The sequence below is a fragment of the Rana temporaria genome, chromosome 3 (genome assembly GCF_905171775.1).
Source record: "Rana temporaria chromosome 3, aRanTem1.1, whole genome shotgun sequence".
Lineage (NCBI taxonomy): Eukaryota > Metazoa > Chordata > Amphibia > Anura > Ranidae > Rana > Rana temporaria.
Genome location: NC_053491.1, coordinates 363,913,564 through 363,935,917, shown reverse-complemented (window position 1 = coordinate 363,935,917; position 22,354 = coordinate 363,913,564). Strand labels below are relative to the sequence as shown.

The following is a 22,354-nucleotide window of genomic DNA, read 5'->3' as shown; positions in this document are numbered from 1 at the left end:
CGTGGCAGTTTACCTGCCTCCCGTTCGGGCTATCGTCAGCACCATGGTGTTTCACGAAGTTAATGAAACCAGTGGTAGCATCCCTACGAAGCAGAGGGGTACGTCTAATTATCTACTTGGACGATATCCTTATCATGGCCCACTCAAAGGCCCTAGTGTCCCTTCACATGTCCTGGACGGTGTCTCTCCTACAGACACTGGGTTTCTTAATCAACCGCGAAAAGTCGGTCCTAGACCCAGCCCAGGGAATGGAATTCTTGGGTTTCCTGGTGGACACCAAACAAGCGGTCCTCCGCCTCCCAAAAACAAAGTTAGCCCTAATTCGAAAGGAAATCAGGGCAGTACTCCGCAAAGGCTACTTGTCCTTGCGGGTTCTGGCCCGCCTAGTGGGACTCTTAGCTGCATCCATCCAGGCCATCTTCCCGGCCCCACTTCACTACAGGGCCCTTCAGAGACTCAAAATTTTACATATTCGCCAGGGACTCAGGTATGCGGACGAGATCCCCCTCTGTCCGGAGGCAATAGAAGAATTGCAGTGGTGGCTCCGCCACGCGGTCGAGTGGAACGGCAAGACCATCTTCAATTCCGGGCCCGACATCATCATAGAGTCGGACGCGAGTCGCCACGGCTGGGGCGCTCGCTGCGGGGCGGATTCCACAGGGGGGACTTGGTCTACCTCCGAGTCGGAATTGCACATCAATGCCTTGGAACTGTTGGCGGCATTTTTTGCAGTCAAGAGCTTCATCCCTCAAGCTTCCAATTGCTGTGTACTGTTCCGCATGGACAATGTGGCCGCGGTTCAGTACGTCAACCGCTTGGGTGGCACCAGATCCAGAGTCCTTGCAGATCTGGCGAAGGAGTTCTGGCATTTTTGCTTGGCCCGCAACATTATCCCTATCGCGGAATATATTCCAGGAATCTCCAACACGGTAGCCGACTGGTACTCACGCCACCTTACCGACTCCAGCGACTGGCAGCTGGATCGCCCGGTATTCCGCCTTCTGGAACGCCTTTGGGGCCCGTTGAACATGGACTTGTTCGCTTCTCGCCTCAACCACCAGCTGCCCCACTTCTTCAGCTGGAGGCCCGATCCAGAAGCATCCGCGGTGGACGCGTTCCGCCACATTTGGCCAGAAGGAACTCACTATGCGTTTCCCCCATTTCAGATGATACCCAGAGTTCTCCTTCATGCCTCGAACCAACAGGCGACAATTGTACTGATAACACCCTGGTGGCCGACACAGCCCTGGTTCCCCCTCCTCTTGGGGATGGTCGTGGACTACCCCAGACTGATTCCCCTGTCCCCAATGTTGTTGACCAACCCGTCCGGGGAACCCCATCCACTAATCATGGAGGGCAACCTCCACCTCCTAGCGTGGCTGATTTCAGGATCTCAGGATCGGACCTCAACCTTTCAGGATCAGCTAGGGACCTCCTCGCTGTGGCCTGGGCCCCTGGGACCAGATCAACCTACCAATATGCCTGGCGACTCTGGGTTCGTTGGTGTGATCAACGACAGGTTGATCCCATACACGCTCCTGTGTCCGTAGTGGTAAATTATTTGGCAGAGTCATTTGATTCTGGCAAATCTTACAGCTCCATCAATATATACCGTTCGGCCATATCAGCATACCACTGTCCAGTTAATTCGTTAGCTGTAGGAAAACATCCATTAGTCTGTAGACTTCTGCGGGGTATTAGATTCCAACGTCCCCCTAGGCCCAGATATCAGTCAACTTGGGACGTCTCTAAGCTATTGGACATGTTTGCTTCATGGGAGGACAATGAGAGATTGCCCCTACGGCTGTTATCTTTCAAACTCACAGTGCTACTCTGTTTGGTCTCAATCAAACGCGTCTCAGACGTAAGAGCGTTAGACATCTCCAGGCGGCAATTCTCGCCTCAAGGAGTCAATTTTTCTGTGGTCCGTAGGACAAAAACGAGTATCCAATCTGTCTTCTACCCCTTCTTCCCCACTCACCCGCGGCTTTGCGTGGTTCGATGTTTACAAACTTATGAAGCACACACGTCGATGCTTCGACCATCTAATCTGTCCCAACTCTTGGTTTCGTACGTCAAGCCCCATCATCCAGTCTCTTCCGCCACACTGGCAAGGTGGGTACGTTCCACCATGGAAATGGCGGGCATAGACGTCTCCTTATTCGGAGCGCATTCTACTAGGGGTGCTATGGCTACGAAAATCGTCTCCTCTGGAGGCTCTCTTCACGACCTACTCAGGGCGGCTGATTGGTCATCAGAATCCACCTTTCGTAACTTCTACTTCAGACCGGAGGCCCATGTATCCATGTCAATTTTATGAGTTTGTTTTTTATGCTTGTGTGCATTATTAATGTTTTTGTTTGCTTTAAACTTGCATAAGATACGAAGCCTCCTGTCTGATATATAAATTGAGATTTTCCTAGCTGGTGAAGGAAAATATTAGTTATATGAAGACAGGAGGCGAGTATCTTCCCTCCCTTCCCATCCCTATTACGATTATCTCTCTCTTTTTCCTTCCAGGCTATTGAACCTCACAATCCTGACCCGGAAATACGGATGATTTAAGTGGCTCACAATCCCTGTTGGATTGCAGTTGGTCTGTTTTCTCCTGAAGGCGACGGCCCGGTCGACCCAGTATGCTTCGGTTTCCCTTGATCCCCGTTGGGATGAAGTCAGTTCGGTTGAAGCGGTCCAGTTGGTTTTTCCCTTTTCGCTCCCTGCAGACGCGGAGATCGTGTTCCAACGAGGAAGCCCCTGATCATCATAAGGAGAGAGGATCGGACTTACATTTCTGATTACACGGTTTTTACACAAAGAAAGAGGATGTGGTTACCTCAGACAGTCCCATATATAGGCTGAGGCCTGGGAGGGGCCACGTTGGCCCAGGGACTGCTGGGATTGGTAGTCCTTTTGAGTTTTTTATTGTAAATTACCATAAAGTTTTTTATGTCTTTCTGCTATGAGCTTTAGTAAAGAAAGAATTGCATAAGATACTCGCCTCCTGTCTTCATATAACTAATATTTTCCTTCACCAGCTAGGAAAATCTCAATTTACACAGATGATATACATATATCAGAGCTGTCCTACTTGCCAAAGGATTGGTATTTCAGTCCATCCGGTCCTGAAATTTACACAGCTTTGCCAACCAGTACCTCACTGTCTGGTGGGGCAGGAAATGGAAGTTTTCTCTGAGACACAGTTTAGTGGCACAGGTCTTGTCCCTCCCTCAGCCTGTGGTAAGTGAGAGGAGAAATGACTGAGGAACTTATCTCTCTTTGTCACTCTGCTCCTATCAGTTTTCACAAACAGTAGAAGGGTCTTAAAGGGGCATTAAATATCAGGATTGCATTACATACAGAGTGCAGAGTTCAGGGGGGTTACACACAGAGTGCAGAGCTGTCACATGTAAACACAGAAACCAGACTTCTGTGTTTACAAGTGATTGTGGTGAGCAGGCACCAAAGGGTCTGAGCCAGAGGTGGTGGAACTGAGTTCCCCCAAGTTCCCCCTGAAAAAAAGCCCTGGTTAAAATGAATACAAAGCTGCGTTAATTAATGTGTTTTATATGTGACTGGAGAATACATATGTACATGTTTAATAAGTGCCATTAATGAGTGAGTACATAATGAAAATTCTATTTTGTCATGACAGCGTCAGAATGGTGTCGGTTCCGGAGCACACAATGGAGGAGATTCCCCTCCAGGAGGAAGAAGAGGTCACCATGGAGTACCGGGTGTTGATGGTCTACGCTCAGCGCTCACTTTCTGAAAGCAAATACTTGAATCTGCAGAGGGCGATATCCTCCCAGGGGGGCCAAACCGCCATCGGTAATGGGAAGGAGGAAAAAGCCAATGGAGAAACCAAAACACCAAAAAGCAAACCCAAAAAGAAGCGCTGGCCAAAAACACTGACCCCTGCATGCCTCCGACCGCCAAAGAAAACTATGAATGATCCTCTGGAAAAGGGTAGGTTAAAAAAAGTTATATAGCGGGCTTACTCCCCAGCCGCCAAAGGTGCACACTCATTCAGGCCTGTTCCTCCACATGTTTCACCTCAATAGGGGTTTAGTCATGAAGGACCTTCATGACTAAATCTCAACTGGGGTGAAACGGGTCAGAGGTGGAGGAGACGGTCTGACAAAGTGTGCTGTGATTCAGTATGGATTTGTGAAATTGCTCAGTTAGCAAAACAGCTTGTTGGATAGAGAGAAAATTTTACCTTTTTATGTTTGAAATTGGGTTAAATGTTGTGGTTGCAAGGGAGCCTAAGGCACACCTATGCATTTTTGGTGCTTTTTGCATTTTGCAGATTTGCACTACAGATTGTGTTCCATAGGAAACCATGTTAAATGGACTGTAGTGCAAATCTGCAAAATGCAGAAAGCACTAACACTGCATAGGTGTCAATCCAGCCTAACAAGACAAAATATATGTGTGATCAGGCTGGATTCACACCTATGCATTTTTTGAGCTTTTTGCATTTTGCAGATTTGCACTACAGATTGTGTTCCATAGGAAACCATGTTAAATGAACTGTAGTGCAAAATGCAAAAAGCACTAAAAATGCATAGATGTGAATCCAGCCTCACTCTGCAAGAAGCAGCCATAAGCAGATCTAAGCATACAGATCTAATGCCGCGTACAGACCGTCGTTTTTTGTGATGAAAAAAAACGACGTTTTAAATCATGAAATAAAACAACGTTTTTGAAACTTAATTTTCAAAAACGACGTGTTTTTTCACAATGCTCTAGTAAAGCGAGGTTACGTTCACCACTTTTTTCCATTCAAGCTCGCTTCATAACTAGCTTCTGGGCATGTGCGGGTTTAAAAACGTCGTTTTAAACGTCGTTTTTTGCTACACATGGTCAATTTCTGTGAAACAAAAAACGACGTTTTGAAAAACGACACAAAAAATTCAAGCATGTTCGAATTTTTTTGTTGTTGTTTTTTTTAAGACATAAAACAACGTTTTGCCCACACACGATCATTTTAAATGACGTTTTTTAAAACGTCGTTTTTTTTCATCACAAAAAACGACCGTCTGTACGCGGCATAAGAAGCAATCGGACTAAAGCTTGGTTCACACCTATGCATTTTTTGGTGCTTTTTGCAGAAACGCACTACAGTTAATATAACATGGTTTCCTATGGGACACATTCACATCTATACTTTTTTTCAGCCGCTTTATTTTTGGAAATGGTCAGGGAATTTTTTAAATGCAAAACTGCCCTTTTTTGCTTTTTTTGGTTCAATAGACTAGCTGCAGAAAGGCATATTACCACAAATGTTACCCCGATTTGTGTTTTGCATTTTATAATTTGCCCAACAACAAATATGGCCAAAAAAAAAGCATAAAAGCACTACAGAAATTACCAAATGCAAACTGCATAGATGTGAATCTTATGGTGGCCATACATGCTTTGATAAATGATTTGTTTTTTTTCAATTGATCTCTTCTGATAGAAATAAGGGCCCATTCCCACTTATAGTTTGAACACTATATAATATATAATATATATATATATATATATATATATATATATATATATATATGACTCTTTTGCCATGAGAGTTCTGCTTTTGGAGGAAAAAAAAATATTAATAAAATAAAATGTAAAAAATACCTAGATCAACGTCTAATTTAGGTTGGTGCCAGTGGTAGTGTTTGGGTCAAGGACAGGATCAGAATTTTTTTTTTTCTTTTTTGGACAGGATTTTCTTTTAAATTAGTGTCAGTTAGGTAGATTCAGGTACATGGGGGCAAACTTGCGGCGGCGTAGCTTAGCCTGTTTAGGCTACGCCGCCGTAAGTTAGCTAGGCAAGTACATGATTCTCCATGTACTTGCCTGCAAATATACGGCGGCGTAGCCTAAAGCGGGCGGGCGTTAGGGCGCCAAAATCAAATGTGTGGAAGGGGGGCGTGTTCAATGCTAATCAGGCTTGACCTTACGTTTTTGCGTTCTTTTAGTTACTGCGCATGCGCCGGGCGCCTACACTTCCCAGTGTGCATTGTGGCCAAGTACGCCGCACGGGCCTATTGATTTCGACGTGGACGTAAATCGCTATTCGCGGACGACTTACGCAAACGACGTAAACATTTTGAATCTCGCGGCGGAAACGGCGGGCATACTTTAACATTGCTATTCCACCTAATAGATGGAATAACTTTAGGCCTGATAATGCCTTACGGAAACGGCGTAAATTTACTGCGGCGGCTGGGCGTACGTTCGTGAATCGGCGTATCAACTCATTTACATATTCTACGCCGACCGCAATGGAAGCGCCACCTAGCGGCCATCCGAAATATTGCAATCTAAGATAGGACGGCGCAAGCCGTCCTATCTTAGATATGTTTAAGCGTATCTCTGTTTGAGCATACGCTTAAACATAGGTCGGCGTATATTCTGAGTTAGGTCGGCTTCTCTACTGATAAGCCGGCCTAACTCTTTCTGAATCTACCGAAGTGTGTTTTCAATAGGATAAATAAAAAGCAAAATACGCCCTATTGTTTCTGGGCTGTACTACGGGTACAAACAACAACTAACATACACAAATGTGGTATCGCTGCAATCAACAGGAGCAGGGAAATTTAATTTGTGTTGCTCTTTGGTGGAATATAGTAGTAGCATATACAGCTACATTTTAAAATAATATTTTTCTTAAAATTTTGGGCCACTATTTCTTTGATAATAAAAAAAAAAAAAAATCAGGAGATATCCATTACTATTTAACAACAAATGAAAGACAAATTTGTTCTGAAAAACTGCTGTATAATCCACCTGAATGCACAAAGTAGTGATGATATGTGCAGTTTTACTAACACATGTCATAGTCAATAGTGCTTAGATTTGTTTTATCATTAGGTGTGAAGGGGTTAATGTCTCCAATGCATTTTGCCAAAATGTTGCAATTTTTGATGAAACCTTGGCAAAGCGAAAACAGTTGATTTAACTTTTTCCTACTAATGTTTCACTTATGTCCATGTTCTTTTTGGTAACAGCGAAGGACCCAGAGGAAGAGAGAGCCAGGAGTATTGTCAGCCAGTTGCAGCGCATTGTACAGAAGATTACAAAGCAAGAAAAGCAAAGCGGCTTCCGGATGATGAAGCGCGTTTCCAGCATCCAGCACGATGGTGATGGTAAGCTTGAGGATTATACAGTTACATAGAGAGCAGTGTGAGGAAAACAATTCGCCCTAGCAACCAGACAGAATTCAAATTGAATTGATCTGGATTTTAATTGACTGTTATGGGGTTGTGAACATTCTTATCCATAACCTTGCCTGTCATTTTTTTATTTTTTGGGAAAATACAGAAACCATGTAAATATTCCTCCTTCTGTGGCTCCTTTATGGTAATGAATATGCAGTTTAGTTGTTGCCAGGGCTTCTAGGTGCACAACAGTGTATGAGGACAGTATTCTACAAAATCACCACTAGTGTATCGATGACCCCCGAAAGGGGCCACTGGCAATGAACTGGGTCCCCCATACCTGTCCAGAGGCTGCCCATTCTGTTTCCAGTCCCAGCAGACAAAATCAGGCTTTAGTCTCGGGGTCTATTAAAGTGGAGCTCCACCCATAAATATAACATTACATCAGTAGTTTTAAAAAAATGTCATTAGTCCTTTAAGAAAAAAAAACATTTTTTTAGATGCCTTCAAAGTGTTGTTGCTAGGCAGAATAGTTAATCTTCCTGCACCTAGGTGCTTAAGCTTCCTAACCTACACCGCACAGACTCCTGGGAATGTAGTGGGTGTAACTTTCCAGGAGTCTGTGCACTCCCCAGTCTCGAAGAATCATGTGACTTGGACAGTACAGGTGCTGAAACCTGATCTGAAACCTATTACACTGCTTGTGCAGCACTGAGCATGTGCTAGATCTGCAAGTCTGAAATCCAGGAAGTCATACAGTCTGGCTTCATGATGCCCACACTTAAGATGGCCCCAGTCAATTTATATTTTATAAAGTGTCTAAATGCTGTAACAACCTAACAAAACGGACCTTAGTTTACAGACTAACTTTACTAGAATACATTAAGCTTGTGTATTACAGGGGTATTTATATTTAAAAAGTGAAATTGTGGCCGGAACTCTGCTTTAAGATTTATTGCAGGGAGGAGGGTTGAGGGTGCAGGGAACAAAAATGCAGGGAGGAGGGTTAGGGGTGCAGGATATCCACATGTGAAAATGTGAGGATAACTTCTTGAATACCTTATCCCAGCAGTATCAGGTCCAATAGTAGCAGTCTCAAAATCATACTGATGGAGAAGGGACAGCTAAGTAAATCTGTGACCATATAAAAGCAATAACAGTCCTTAAGTAGCAATTGCTGGCATCTTAACACTTAATGAATGCTTCGGTACCTGGAGTTCTGGGCAAAGGGTCCTATTCAAATGTTACGGTGGAACCTCCTGTACAGCTCCCCTGCAAAATTCTTCCATGTAAGTTTCCTTCTCCAGTACTGCTTTCACAAGTATGTTTCCTCAGGTCCTCTGCACGTGAGCACATGGCACCTGCTAAGGTCTAGTTTTAGTAGCTTCTCTGGAACACATACAGTACATGCTTCCTCCCAGAGAAGGAAGCCACAGAGGAGAAGAGACTAAGCTGACCCTTCCAAAAATGTATCTTCTCCCCAGCCACATCTTCTGGGTCAGCCTCCCAGGGATTGGCTAGGGACCAATAAACATTCATACCCCAATGATAGATCCTCCCAATCTATTTGCTGGAATATTCTTCCAGCAGGAGACTGGAGCAATAAACCACCAATTTTAGCGGAAAAAAAACTGAGAAGACCTAAAGGATAGCTGGCTACAGAAAAGCCATATCAGTTGGCCCATATATATATTATTTGGACACAATTTTCAAACTTTTGGCTCTGTATGCCACCAGAATAACATTAAAATGAAACAATCCAAATGAATATGAAGTGCAGACTTTCAGCTTTAATTTAAAGTGTTGAACAAAAATATCAAATACAAATTTTAGGAACTGCGACCATTTTTATACACTGTACCCAGGGGCTCAAATGTAATTGGACAAATTAATATAATTATAAATAAAATGTTCCTTTTTTATATATTGTTGAGAATCCTTTACTGGCAATGACTGAAGTCTGGAGAGGAGAGTTAGACAGAAGAAGGAGCAGAGTCATCCAGCAGTGCAGAATATTTCAGGAGAAGAGGGTTAGATATTGGAAGGAGCAGAGCCCTCCAGCAGTGCTGAGTATTTCAGGAGGGAAGAGCAAGATAGAGGAAGGAACAGTGTCCACCAGTAATGCAAAGTATTTCAGGAGAGGATAGTTAGGTTTCGATTAGACGTGGGTTTGGAGGGAGGTAAAAATGCATGGTTAAACATCGTTTTTTCTGCCCGCCAACCGCCCTCTCTTAAGTTGCAATAGGCAGCGGATGAGGGTTTTTACATGCCACGGTCACAGTGCTTCCCTTTGCGCCTGCGGCAAAGTCTACCCAACATGTAGCAATCAGTAGGCAGCAAGCCTGCTGAACATCACACAATCGGGGAAACCGGGAAGTGCTGCAAACGCCAGCAGTATTTCAGGAGAGAGTGTTAGATAGAGGAAGGAGCAGAGTCCCCCAGAAGCAGAGAGTATTTCAGGAGAGAGTGTTGGATAGAGGAAGGAGCAGAGTCCCCCAGAAGCAGAGAGTATTTCAGGAGAGGAGTGTTAGATAGAGGAAGGAGCAGAGTCCCCCAGAAGCAGAGAGTATTTCAGGAGAGGAGTGTTAGAGGAAGGAGCAGAGTCCCCCAGAAGCAGAGAGTATTTCAGGAGAGGAGTGTTAGATAGAGGAAGGAGCAGAGTCCCCCAGAAGCAGAGAGTATTTCAGGAGAGGAGTGTTAGAGGAAGGAGCAGAGTCCCCCAGCAGCAGAGTATTTCAGGAGAGGAGTGTTAGATAGAAGAAGGAGCAGAGTCCTCCAGAAGCAGAGAGTATTTCAGGAGAGGAGTCTTAGATAGAGGAAGGAGCAGAGTCCCCCAGCAGCAGAGAGTATTTCAGGAGAGGAGTGTTAGGCCCCGTACACACGACCGGTTTTCTCAGGAGAATCCAGCAAGAAACTCGATGGGAGACGTATTCTGCCGAGAAAACCGGTCGTGTGTACACTTTTCGCCGAGAAACTTGTCGGGAAACTCGTAGAGCCAAATAGAGAGCATGTTCTCTATTTCCTCATTGGGCAATGGGAACATTTGGCTCGATGATTTTTCTGACAGCCGAACAAGGAACTCGACGAGAAAAACAATGTGTTTTGCTCGTCGAGTTTCTTGGTCGTGTATACGGGGCCATAGAGGAAGGAGTAGAGTCCCCCAGCAGCAGAGAGTATTTCAGGAGATGAGTGTTAGATAGAGGAAGGAGCAGAGTCCCCCAGCAGCAGAGAGTATTTCAGGAGAGGAGTGTTAGATAGAGGAAGGAGCAGAGTCCCCCAGTAGCAGAGTGTATTTCAGGAGAGGAATGTTAGAGGAAGGAGCAGAGTCCCCCAGCAGCAGAAAGTATTTCAGGAGAGGAGTGTTAGATAGAGGAAGGAGCAGAGTCCCCCAGCAGCAGAGAGTATTTCAGGAGAGGAGTGTTAGATAGAGGAAGGAGCAGAGTCCCCCAGCAGCAGAGAGTATTTCAGGAGAGGAGTGTTAGATAGAGGAAGGAGCAGAGTCCCCCAGCAGCAGAGAGTATTTCAGGAGAGGAGTGTTAGATAAAGGAAGGAGCAGAGTCCCTCAGTAGCAGAGTGTATTTCAGGAGAGGAGAGTTAGCAGCAAATAGTGGGCCCTGATATTATTTCTGTTATAAGACCTACTGTATTTCTAGGAGAATCAAGGACACTTACTTTGTATTCTTTCACAGATGAAGATGAAATAATTGCCAACATCGTCCAGATTCTGAGAGCAACAGGAGACAGACTGAATGATGAGGTGAGATTTACTGTACATCATATTTTAGTTATGATCCCTATGGCAATTTAATGCAGGGCTCAACCCAAAAGGGGAAGCTCCACTTATCCGCCTCCTCCTCCCCTCTGGTGCCACATTTGGCACCTTTGGGGGGGAGCGGGTACCAGGTTTTAACAGGTACCCACTTCTGGCTGCTCTCTCCGTGGCAAGATCACCCGGAAGTTCAGACCCCCTCCTTCCCCCCGCCGCTGGGCCATTCAGAAAACAACAACACTCTTCATGTATGCTCAGTAGGAAGTTGTAAACCCTCAGGCTTTTTCACCTTTATGCATTCTATACATTAAGGTGAAAAACCTTCTGTGATTCAGCATCAAGGACGAGCAGAGCAGCTTCAGCCGATGTCTCTGGTCTTCATTGAATAGATTAATAGCAGCAGGAGCCATTGGCTCCCACAGCTGTCAATCAAATCCAGTGACACGGGAGCCAAAGGAGCGTGCCCCCATGAATTGGCTGGGGTAAAGACACCGCTGGATTTCTGGACAGGTAAGTGTCCTAATATTAAAAGTCAGCAGCTACAGTATTTGTAGCTGCTGACTTTTATTTTTTTCTGAAGGAGCCTGGGCCTCCTCTTTAATGTTACCACATGAGGTGTCATCCAGGAAGTTTTGAAAGGCAGCAACACCATTTACTGGGGAATTCAACAGAATGGGTTGCAATGCAAACTGTTGATGGATTGGATTTCAAAGCCTACATTTCTTATTGGGTTAGTTGGTAGTGTGTGTCCTTTAAACCTAACAGTCTATTTTCATTGAGAGTTATCACAATTCAATTCTGCTAATAAAAAACACACACTAATTCCTAAATACCCTACCGTTACATATTGTAGACTCATGGTGTCCCACTCTAATCAGCTAATTAACTCAAAACACCTGTAAAGGTTTCCTGAGCCTTTAAGGGCCCTTTCACACGGAGCGGATCCGTATTGATCCGCCCCGTGTGTGTCCGTCTGCTCAGCGGGGATCATCCGTAAATCCGCTGAGCTGTCGGCGGACAGGGCGGTCCCCGCACACTGTGCAGAGACCGCCCTGTTTTTCCTCCGCTCTCCCCTATGGGGAATGGGATGAATACGGACCGTGTGTCCGTATTCATCCGATCCGTTCCGCCAGACGGAAGAAAAATAGGGTTTTCTTCCGTCTGAAAAAGCGGATCTTTGCGGAGGCGGATCTTTACGGACGTTAGTGGATGCATCATTCGCTAACGTCTACAATCCCATAGGGAAGCATTACAAGTCCGTAAACGGACTTGTAAAAAACGGACCAGTAGGTTGGTCATACAATCTCTAGGGAAAGACTGCTGACTTGACAGTTGTCCAGAAGACAGTCATTGACACCCGCACACAAGGAAGGTAAGTCACAGAAGGTCATTGCTGAAGAAGCTGTCTGTTCAGAGTGCTGTATCCAAGCATATTAATGGACAGTTGAGTGGAAGGGAACAAGTGTGGTAGAAAAGGTGCACAAGCAACAGGGATAACCTGCAGCCTTGAGAGGATTGTAAAGCAAAGGCTATTAATGAATTTGGGGGAGATTTACAAGGAGTGGACTACAGCTGGTGTCAGTGCTTCAAGCGACATCACACACAGACGTATCCAGGACATGGGCTACAACTGTCACATTCCTTGAATTTGACTGAATCTGGGCTGACAGTATATCTCCAAACCCTGCAGAATTCATCCGGCTGCTTCTGTCTTTCCCTTCTTTTTAGATAACAGAGGAAAGAACTCTCTTGGAGAAAATTAAAGGGCTGTGGTCATACAACTTTTACAAGAAAGTGACAGACTGTTTTCTTTCGGAGGTGGTCCCCACCTCCGATGCAGATGAAGAGGAGCAGACCAGTAAGATTGCGATGTGCCTCCACGCCACCACTGCGCTCACCACACTAGAAAATCAACCAATGAATAAGATCCTTGGGTTCGGAACACGATATCTCAAAGACAACTATTCCCCCTGGATTCAGAGCAGAGGAGGATGGGTAAGATAAAGCGAAAAAATCAATGTTTTCATTATATCAGAATGCAAGAGTTATGTAACTTTTTGTAGAAGCGGATTCATTTTATTTCTGCAAAGCCTGAACTGCAAGCTTTTTCTTTTGCTGAAAGACATTTAAGAGTGAAGTTGCAAGAACTCTTCGGGACTTTACATAAATGACACTTATCCTTCCTGCCTAGCCCCTCCTAAGAAACCTCCCTTCCCATGCCAGATGCATAATTACTTGGACCCAAGGCCATAACCTGCTGCACTCTTCACATCCTGCAATGGAAAACCTCTGTTCATTGTCCATGCCTCCGCAGTTTCTCCCTGTAGACCTCTAAAGGGCTGTCTCCCGATTGTCTCCTTGTTGGATCCATTCTATAGGAGGCAATGTGTTGGTGTGCAGATAGAGTGGAAGTTAGGAGGAACTAGGTGTGACCAGGGGAGCAGTGGTCCAATTTAAAAATGCAACAGTGAGGGACCTTTGGCAGCCTTCTTTAGCATGGGTGGCGTTAATAAATATCAGCATGCATTTGCGAGTGGCTAGAGTAGGGAGAGTAACTACACCTGTCAGGGACAGTGAATTAACCTCAGGGAAAGGTTCCTGCTGAGAAAGGAGAAATTAGGGACACTGCTGTATGCCCTGCTATACACTGGTCTCTGTAATTACTGCCCAGAACAGTGATGGCGAACTTTGGCATCCCAGATGTTTTGGAACTACATTTCCCATGATGCTCATGCACTCTGCAGTGAAGGTGAGCATCATGGGAAATGTAGTTCCAGAACATCTGGGGTACTAAAGTTCGCCATCACTGGCCTAGGACATTTATCGCTACCTCACCTCCCACTTGTGCTACCACTCTGCCAGTCAGCCACCCCCTACTATGCCTGTGTAATAGACTACTGTGCAAAAGTTTTAGGCATATGTGAAAAATACTTTACAAATTCTTTCAGAAATTGAAGCATTTAGAAGTTTTATTTTTATAAATGAACAAAATGGAAAGTAAATTAACAAAAGAGAAATCCAAATCAAATAAAATCACTCAACTTTTTTGGTTGACCATGGCGAGGCCTGTTCTGAGTGGAACCTGTCCTGTTAAACCACTGTATGGTCTTGGCCACCATGCTGCAGATCTGTTTCAGGGTCTTGGCAATCTTCTTATAGCCTAGGTCAGGGGGTCTCCAAACTTTTTAAGCAAAGGGCCAGTTTACTGTCCTTCATAGTTTACGAGGGCCGGACAGTGGTCAGTGGAAGTCGAAAAGGTCCAGACGTGGGAAAAATTAACACCCCATTGTTTGTTTCAGTAGGAGTAATTGTGCCCCGTCATTGGGCCCCATTGTTGGTGTCATCAATGATGTAATTTTCCCCCATTGTTGGCGTCATTGAGAGAAATTGTCCCCTATCATTGTTGTAATTTTAAGGAGTTGTGCCCCGTTTTTAGTGTCATTATGAGGATTTGTGTCCCATCGTTGGTGCCATTGGGCCCCATTGTTGGTGTAATTGAGAGAAACTGTGCCCCATTCTTAGTGTCAGTAGGAGAAATTATGCCAAATTGTTCGTATCAGTGGATGAAATAGGGCCGGATAAAAGCAAGCAAAGGGCCACATCTGGCCCCCGGGCCACAGTTTGGAGACCACTGGCCTAGGTCATCTTTGTTGAGCAACAATTCATTTTTTCAGATCCTCAGAGAGTTCTTTGCCATGAGGTGCCATGTTGAACTTCCAGTGACCAGTATGAGAGAGTGAGAGCAATAACCTCACATTTAACACACCTGCTCCCCATTCACACCTGAGACTTTGTAACATTAGTCACATGACACCGGGGAGGGAAAATGGCTAATTGGGCCCAGTTTGGACATTTTTACTTAGGGGTGTACTCACTTTTGTTTTCAGCGGTTTAGACATTAATGGCTGTGTTAAGTTATTTTGAGGGGACAGCAAATGTACACTGTTATACAAGCTGTACACTCACTACTTTACATTGTAGCAAAGTGTAATTTCTTCAGTGTTGTCACATAAAAAGATAGAATAAAATATTTACAAAAATGTGAGGGGTGTACTCACTTTTGTGAGATACTGTATATTTTTTTAAAGCATTCTTACTTTACAGCATTTCTTCACACCTGCCTAAAACGTTTACACAGTGCTGTATCTTGTGGTGCTGAAGCTATAGCATTAGCTATACTACTAGAATGTCTGAAACTGTTAATTCAAGTGTTCTGCTGCAGTTGCTACAGCCATATTACTAGTGCTAGCGGTTGTAGATTGTAGATTTACCTCATCTGTTTTACCTGCAACATATCAATACAATAGCTGTTCAACATTTTCTGGACTTTGTGTGTCGTTCCTTCAACTTGGCTACCAACCTCCTGGCCCCACCCACATCCTATATCAGGAAACAGCCCCATAGAAGCATAAAGTAGGACTAAATGATTAGGCATGGTGAGCAATAAGGAGGTTTTAGCCATAAGATCCATGTAAATATGTACCTGAAGGGGATGAAGGAGAACAGCTATGCTTTATAGCCCATGCACAGGTTTGCATGCAGTGAAGCCTATTAATTTTGAATGGGTTGTCAATGGGGCTTCAACGCGTGAAAGAAAAAAAAAACATGCAATGCACCACAAAAAACATTCAATTTATATGACACCCCAGCTCACTATACAGTAGTGGCCAAATAAGCCATGCCATCACCAGCACCAATCCACAAGCACTAGTGTGATATAGGACTAAACATCCATACATATGCGGTGGTTAACTTATATAAAAGCTCTGTGAATGGCAGAGAGGGCAGAAAAGGGTGGGTGAGTGGTACAAGAAGACATCCATTTGGCTGTTAAGGAGTCACTGCAGAGATGACTTTTAGCTGGAGCAGCTGCCTTGTGGCAATGTACATACCATTACACACACACACACACATACAGTACCTAATGTGTTTGGTGCTGTATCCTCAAAAAATGCACTAAACTTCAGCTTTTGTTTCTTAGGTTATGTGTGTATAGTGTTTCAGTGCATTTAAACAAAATAAAAATTTGGCAATATATCTGTAGTAAGAATCATTCCATGCAACATCTAAATCGTTTTCTCCAATTTCAGGAAAAAGCTATGGGAATCCAAACTGGTTCGGAGGAAGAGATAGAATGAGGCTAGGAAGCCAATGTTGGACCTATACCACTACAAGATGACAGACAGATGACTGCCACAAGGCCTATTAAGGACGACAAGCCATGGATGCCTTTTAATTGTTGATTAGAATGAAGATGTGGCCTATCCAACCTTGTCCTCCTGGGAAGGAGCTGCCTAACCTCTGATACTAGAAAACCAGCTTCTGATGCAGTTCTGTCTTTAAACCATTGCCTACAGACTTGGTGGTTAGATGCATAGCCACCTTCTAAGCAACAAACTTTTTCTATTTTAAAGACAATTGCTTTAAAAAAAAGACTAGTCCTATTCCTGGAGTGTGTATACCTATACCTGGGAACTTGATGGAGATGACTAAGCTTGGTCGGAATTTCATTTCCATAGTTGGATCATACTGGATTTGTCAAATCTCCAGTCAAGCAATTGCTTCTCCATTGCTGTTGGGTCTGCATACAGTAACAATAGCCTTGGGTGCAGTGTATGCTTGGTGTTAATGGTTGTTTATTTTTTATTTTTTTAATAACAAACATGTCATACCTGCCTCCACTGTGCAGTTATTTTTGCACAGAGTGGCCCTGGTCCTCCTTTTCTGGGGTCCCTCAGTGGTGCTGGTGGCTCCTCTCCGCATCGAGTGTCCATGTTGGAGAAGACACTCCTAAGGGTTTACAATCCCTTTAAGGTGCAGGCTACCACCCGAACCACCGGCAGCTTGCAACCTAACTACCAATGATGCTAGATTGCCAGGTAAGACAGAAGATGCATGCTGGAGGGGGCACCGCTGAAGTGGGAACCTGCCCTGCATCACCCAGCTGCATAGCATTGGATTATACTATCACACACCTTCCCTTTGCTCCTCTCCACTGTATACCATCTTGCTTCTATCATTCCTGACATACCTTCTAACTTCCATCCAATATTTCACCCTCCATTGTTCTTTCTGTTCCCAGATAGAACACATCTCTCTCTCTCTGGGTGGTTCTCTGTCCCTTTTCATAGTACCATCTTAGTGCTCACCTGTCAATCAGAATCAACCTTTAGTTCCTGGTTCTTCTCCATAATTTTTCTAATCCTATTTAAACTTGCTACACAGGTCTGTCAGTGTTTTTGCTGACCCACTGATCCAGGATATGCTTAAAGTAGTGTTAAACGCTGTGTTTTCTTTTTTTTTAGCTTACCACATTAGACACAATACAATATCCCCCCCCCTTGCTGACAACTCCACACCTATGCTTGGCTCTCATTTTCAAGAGTTTCCAGGTATGTGTACACTTGTGTAGATGTCAGCCTACACAGCCATGAAAAAACAGACTTGCGTTCTCTGACTCAATCAGACCATGCAAACCTCAATCAGAATCGACAATCCTATCACTAGGATATGTGTTAGTTAGCAACAGAAATCCCCAAAACTATATGGAAACCATGGCTATCAAGGACTAGTTTGGAGAGCACCGGCTTGGAGGAAGCCAAAAGTTGAAAAATAAAAACATTTTTTAGAGCTAAAATAAATCTATTTTCACAAATGTAGTCTTCTTCATGAGGGCATTGCAAAAATGTGCAATTAGTAACATCCAGTCTGCATGATGTAATCGGTATGATTAGATGTGATTTGTTTACCAAATGTTTAATATTTTTATATGTATGGTTTTTATTTATGAAATAGAAAATAAAAATTCCTAGCTAAATGCTAGAATTGTTTTACATTTCTTTCCTCAAGTATGGAGGATCACAAAGAACAGGCCACCCAGTCTACCAATCGCACATTCTTATATTGCAGAAATCATAAAATAAAATTTGCAACAGATATTTTTTCAATCATTGCCTACGGATAGAGAATATATTCTTGGACAAATGACAATAAAGAATGACATGGTATATTTGTTCATATAATACAAAACCATGAAAATAGGATTTCTGGGTTACCTATAAAATTATTTCTATTTTACATCACAGGACATTGTGTACTTCCTTGAATACTTGAGTGATGCTGCCACCTTCAGGTGAATGGACATCAGAAAAAAAAAAAAAGAGACATACCTCCCCCCAGCTTGGTTAAGCCTTGGTTTTGTAGCAAGTGTAGCGCTACCCCCTCAGGAGCCGCTGGTTGTTTTGGGATCGGCGTATTAAGTTACCTTCAATCGTTGTCTAGGGTGATTGGATATTCGTTTACTGCTCTACTCACTACAATCAGCAGATACGATTTTCTGAATGCTTTATTGTCTCTGCCCAACACGACCAACATCAACATGAGATAGGAGAGAAAAGGTTGATGAAGTAAGAGAACCTTACAGTATCAGGCTTTGGATAAGAGACGAGCAATCCTGCTCTCAGTAGTAATAGATACAGTTCGTCGCCACTCTAGCCAGAGTGGGTGAAGTGCCCCCGGACAGACTCCTGCCACGAGCATGGCAGCCGAAGTGCCACTTTAAGATTGCTGGGAGGAACAGGCCTCTGCCACAGGCCTGGCTCTAGTGGGGCCTCTGCCACAGGCCTAGAACTTGGATGAGCGGAATAGTTGAGCTTATCCTCCCAGTAAATTGTGCTTTGGGGTCACCGACTGACAATACTAAGGTTATCTGTCAGTATTCGGTCACCCAGATCCCTGATGGTTCGTTCAAGCTTCTCAGACAACCTGCCTCCTGGTTCTCCTTGAGCTGATCCCCCGTCGCACAGCACGCAGCTTGGGATCTCTTCAGTAGAGTTGGGAACCCAGTAAGTCACTGGGGTCCCTGGCAGCATCAGTTGCTCCAGGCCATGAGGGCCCAGAGTCAGGAACTTCGCGTTGCGCACGACCCCAAGCCAGGTAGGCCATAGTGGTGGGGCCCGCGATGTGTGCACACCCCAAAGGTGGGTGCCGCACCCAGAACCAGGAACCCGCGAACAGAGGCGGTTCGTCCATAGGGGGCGCTGGAGCGCCGCCCCCTCTGGCTCTCACGCCACTGAAATAACATAGATTCATGCATTGCACGAATCTATGTTATTATCGCCGCTGCCGCTGTTATTCAGATGGTCGGCGCTCATGTCCGGCCATCTGAATAACGCCAGCTGGTTGGCTCTACGGAAATGTCTATCAAAGCCAACAGCTCTGATAGGCTTTCCCAATACAGCCCTCGGGTCCCGGAAGTTTATTCTCGGAGCGCACAGACTGTACGCCCCTTGGATAAGATGACAGGCGTATCAGCCAATCAGGTTGGCCGGTTCTGGCTACCGGTAACCTGATTGGCTGAGACGCCTGTCAGTCATCGAGGGCGGGAGAAGACATCGTGGGACGTGGATGCCTGACTCCAGTAAAGGTAAGTGCCGGGCGGGGGGGGGGGGGGAAGCAATTTACAGGGCACAGCGGCGACCATTAAACACAGTGGTGACAATTGATGGCACAGTGGCTGCGTTTAATGGCATGGCACAGTGGTGACAATGGTTGGCACAGTGGCTGCGTTTAATGGCATGGCACAGTGGTGACAATGGATGGCACAGTGGCTGCGTTTAATGGCTTGGCACAGTGGTGACAATGGATGGCACAGTGGCTGCGTTTAATGGCTTGGCACAGTGGTGACAATGGATGGCACAGTGGCTGCGTTTAATGGCATGGCACAGTGGTGACAATGGATGGCACAGTGACTGCGTTTAATGGCATGGCACAGTGACTGCGTTTAATGGCATGGTACAGTGGTGCGAATTGATGGCACAGTGGCTGCATTTGATGGCATGGCGCAGTGGTGCAAATTGATGGCACAGTGGCTGCGTTTGATGGCATGGCACAGTGGTGCAAATTGATGGCACAGTGGCTGTGTTTGATGGCATGGCACAGTGGTGCAAATTGATGGCACAGTGGCTGCGTTTAATGGCATGGCACAGTGGTGACAATGGTTGGCACAGTGGCTGCGTTTAATGGCATGGCACAGTGGTGACAATGGATGGCACAGTGGCTGCGTTTAATGGCTTGGCACAGTGGTGACAATGGATGGCACAGTGGCTGCGTTTAATGGCTTGGCACAGTGGTGACAATGGATGGCACAGTGGCTGCGTTTAATGGCATGGCACAGTGGTGACAATGGATGGCACAGTGACTGCGTTTAATGGCATGGCACAGTGACTGCGTTTAATGGCATGGTACAGTGGTGCGAATTGATGGCACAGTGGCTGCATTTGATGGCATGGCGCAGTGGTGCAAATTGATGGCACAGTGGCTGCGTTTGATGGCATGGCACAGTGGTGCAAATTGATGGCACAGTGGCTGTGTTTGATGGCATGGCACAGTGGTGCAAATTGATGGCACAGTGGCTGTGTTTGATGGCATGGCACAGTGGTGCAAATTGATGGCACAGTGGCTGTGTTTGATGGCATGGCACAGTGGTGCAAATTGATGGCACAGTGGCTGCGTTTGATGGCATGGAACAGTGGCTGCGTTTGGGCACAGTGAGACTGCACATTTTTTTTCCTTTGCGCCCCCCCCAAAAATTTTGAGCACCAGCGGCCACTGCCCGCGATGAACCCAGAACAACGGCCTCCGTCACAGAAATACTCCTCCCCAGCATGCCCCGCGAGGGAAAACTCCTCTAATTGGCTGCTAGGGAAAAGTGGCTCCGCCTGGACCTCTCTGACGCCACCTGCCGCCCAGGGATGGTGTCTCATCCCTAGAACACAGTCTAGCACACAGAACAATCCAGATTTGACGACAGACAAATTTGACATAATTCAGAATAAGAGCAAATTCGCTCTCTCATTCTCCCACTAACTTTAGCGTAGCGCCTTTACTGAAAGTAAGGGGGCGCTACGCAAGTAATGAGTAGAGATGGGCCGAACTTGCCCCCCCCCACCCCGATTCGCGCCAGAACTCTCAAACATCGCAACAGTTCAGACCCGAACAGCGAACCTTATTGAAGTCTATGGGACCCGTATTTTAAAAATCAAAGTCCCCATTTTAAAGACTTATATGCAATTTATTGGCTATAAAAAGTGTATGGGGGTCCGCCTACTGCCCTGGGAGAAATGTACCACATGCATTTTTTTTTTTTTTTTAAAAGATAGTTTTTTTAAAGGAGCAGTAATTGTAATGATGATTAACACCTTCCCTACCGAGTCATTGTAAAATGAAGTCGGGGGGAACCGTCCCTCCCTACGGGTGGAGGTCATATGATGTCCTGAGCTTTCCGGGCGTTTAGGGGGCGCGTGCCGCACCGCTCGGGACCCGGTGCCAGCAATAACGGCAGGACCATGGATCTCCATGTCTTGTCAGAGGAGAGGAGACCGATGTGTATTCCCAGTACAGAGGAACACTGATCCGTCTCATCCCCTTGTGAGTCCCCTCCCCCTACAGTTAGAATCACTCACTAGGGAACATATTAACCCCTTGATCGCCCCCCTAGTGTTAACTCCTTCCCTGACAGTCACATTTACACAGTAATCAGTGCAGTTTTATAGCAAATAGCTGTATAAATGTAAATGGTCCCAAAAACGTGTCAAAAGTGTCCAATATGTCCGTCGCAATGTCACGGTCACAATAAAAATCACAGATCGCCGCCATTACTAGTAAAAAAAATGCCATAAATCTATCCCTTATTTTGTAGACGCTATAACTTTTGCGCAAACTAAACGCTTATTGCGATTTTTTTTTTTTTTTACCAAAAATATGTAGCAGAATACGTATCGGTCTAAACTGAGTAAAAAAAGTAAAAAATTGTCGCTATTATTTTGTTTATAGCGCAAAAAATAAAACCCGCAGAGGTTATCAAATACCACCAAACTAAATCTCTATTTGTGGGGGGGGGGGGGGAAACAAAGATTTCATTTGGGTACAGTGTTGCATGACCATGCAATTGTCATTCAAAGTGTGACAGCGCTGAAAACTCAAAATTGGTCTGGGCAGGAAGGGGGTGAAAATGCCCTGTATTGAAGCGGTTAAAGTGAAACAATAAAAATGAAAAATTATTTTAAATATATTGCCTGAGGGATCTCCTTAGTCTGCCTGTAAAGTGGCGCATCTGCACTATGTATAGAACCTGCTGCAGCAAAACTGATATTTATAAAGAAAAACAAATGACAGTTTGATTAATTTTCCCTACAAGTTTTCTTTATCTTGAAAACAATGGCTTGGGGGGCCAGTCTGTATGATGAGGCCACAATTTAGTGCACTCGGAACAAGAATAGAGATTTTTTGTATAAATTCTGGTGTCTCTTTGACAGACTTTGGCTGGAAATAAAGTTTTGCGTGCTGCAAAACTTTATTTCCAGCCAAAGTCTGTCAAAGAGACACCAGAATTTATACAAAAAATCTCTATTCTTGTTCCTTATGTGAAAAAGTC

At 44.9% G+C, this 22,354-nt stretch overlaps 1 protein-coding gene across 2 annotated transcripts in view; it reads left to right on the top strand.

Annotated features, from left to right (window-relative positions):
- BCL2L14 (BCL2 like 14) overlaps window positions 1-17,737 on the top strand; it is a 36,423-nt gene extending 18,686 nt beyond the window's left edge. For both annotated transcript variants that reach the window (XM_040345379.1, XM_040345380.1), the window contains exons 2-6: window positions 3,653-3,966; window positions 7,002-7,139; window positions 10,841-10,908; window positions 12,649-12,915; window positions 16,011-17,737. In XM_040345379.1, coding sequence (XP_040201313.1) covers window positions 3,660-3,966; window positions 7,002-7,139; window positions 10,841-10,908; window positions 12,649-12,915; window positions 16,011-16,058 — 828 coding nt within the window. In that variant the 5' untranslated portion in view covers window positions 3,653-3,659 and the 3' untranslated portion in view covers window positions 16,059-17,737. The remainder of the gene's footprint in view (window positions 1-3,652; window positions 3,967-7,001; window positions 7,140-10,840; window positions 10,909-12,648; window positions 12,916-16,010) is intronic.
- The last annotated feature ends 4,617 nt before the right edge of the window (window positions 17,738-22,354 follow it).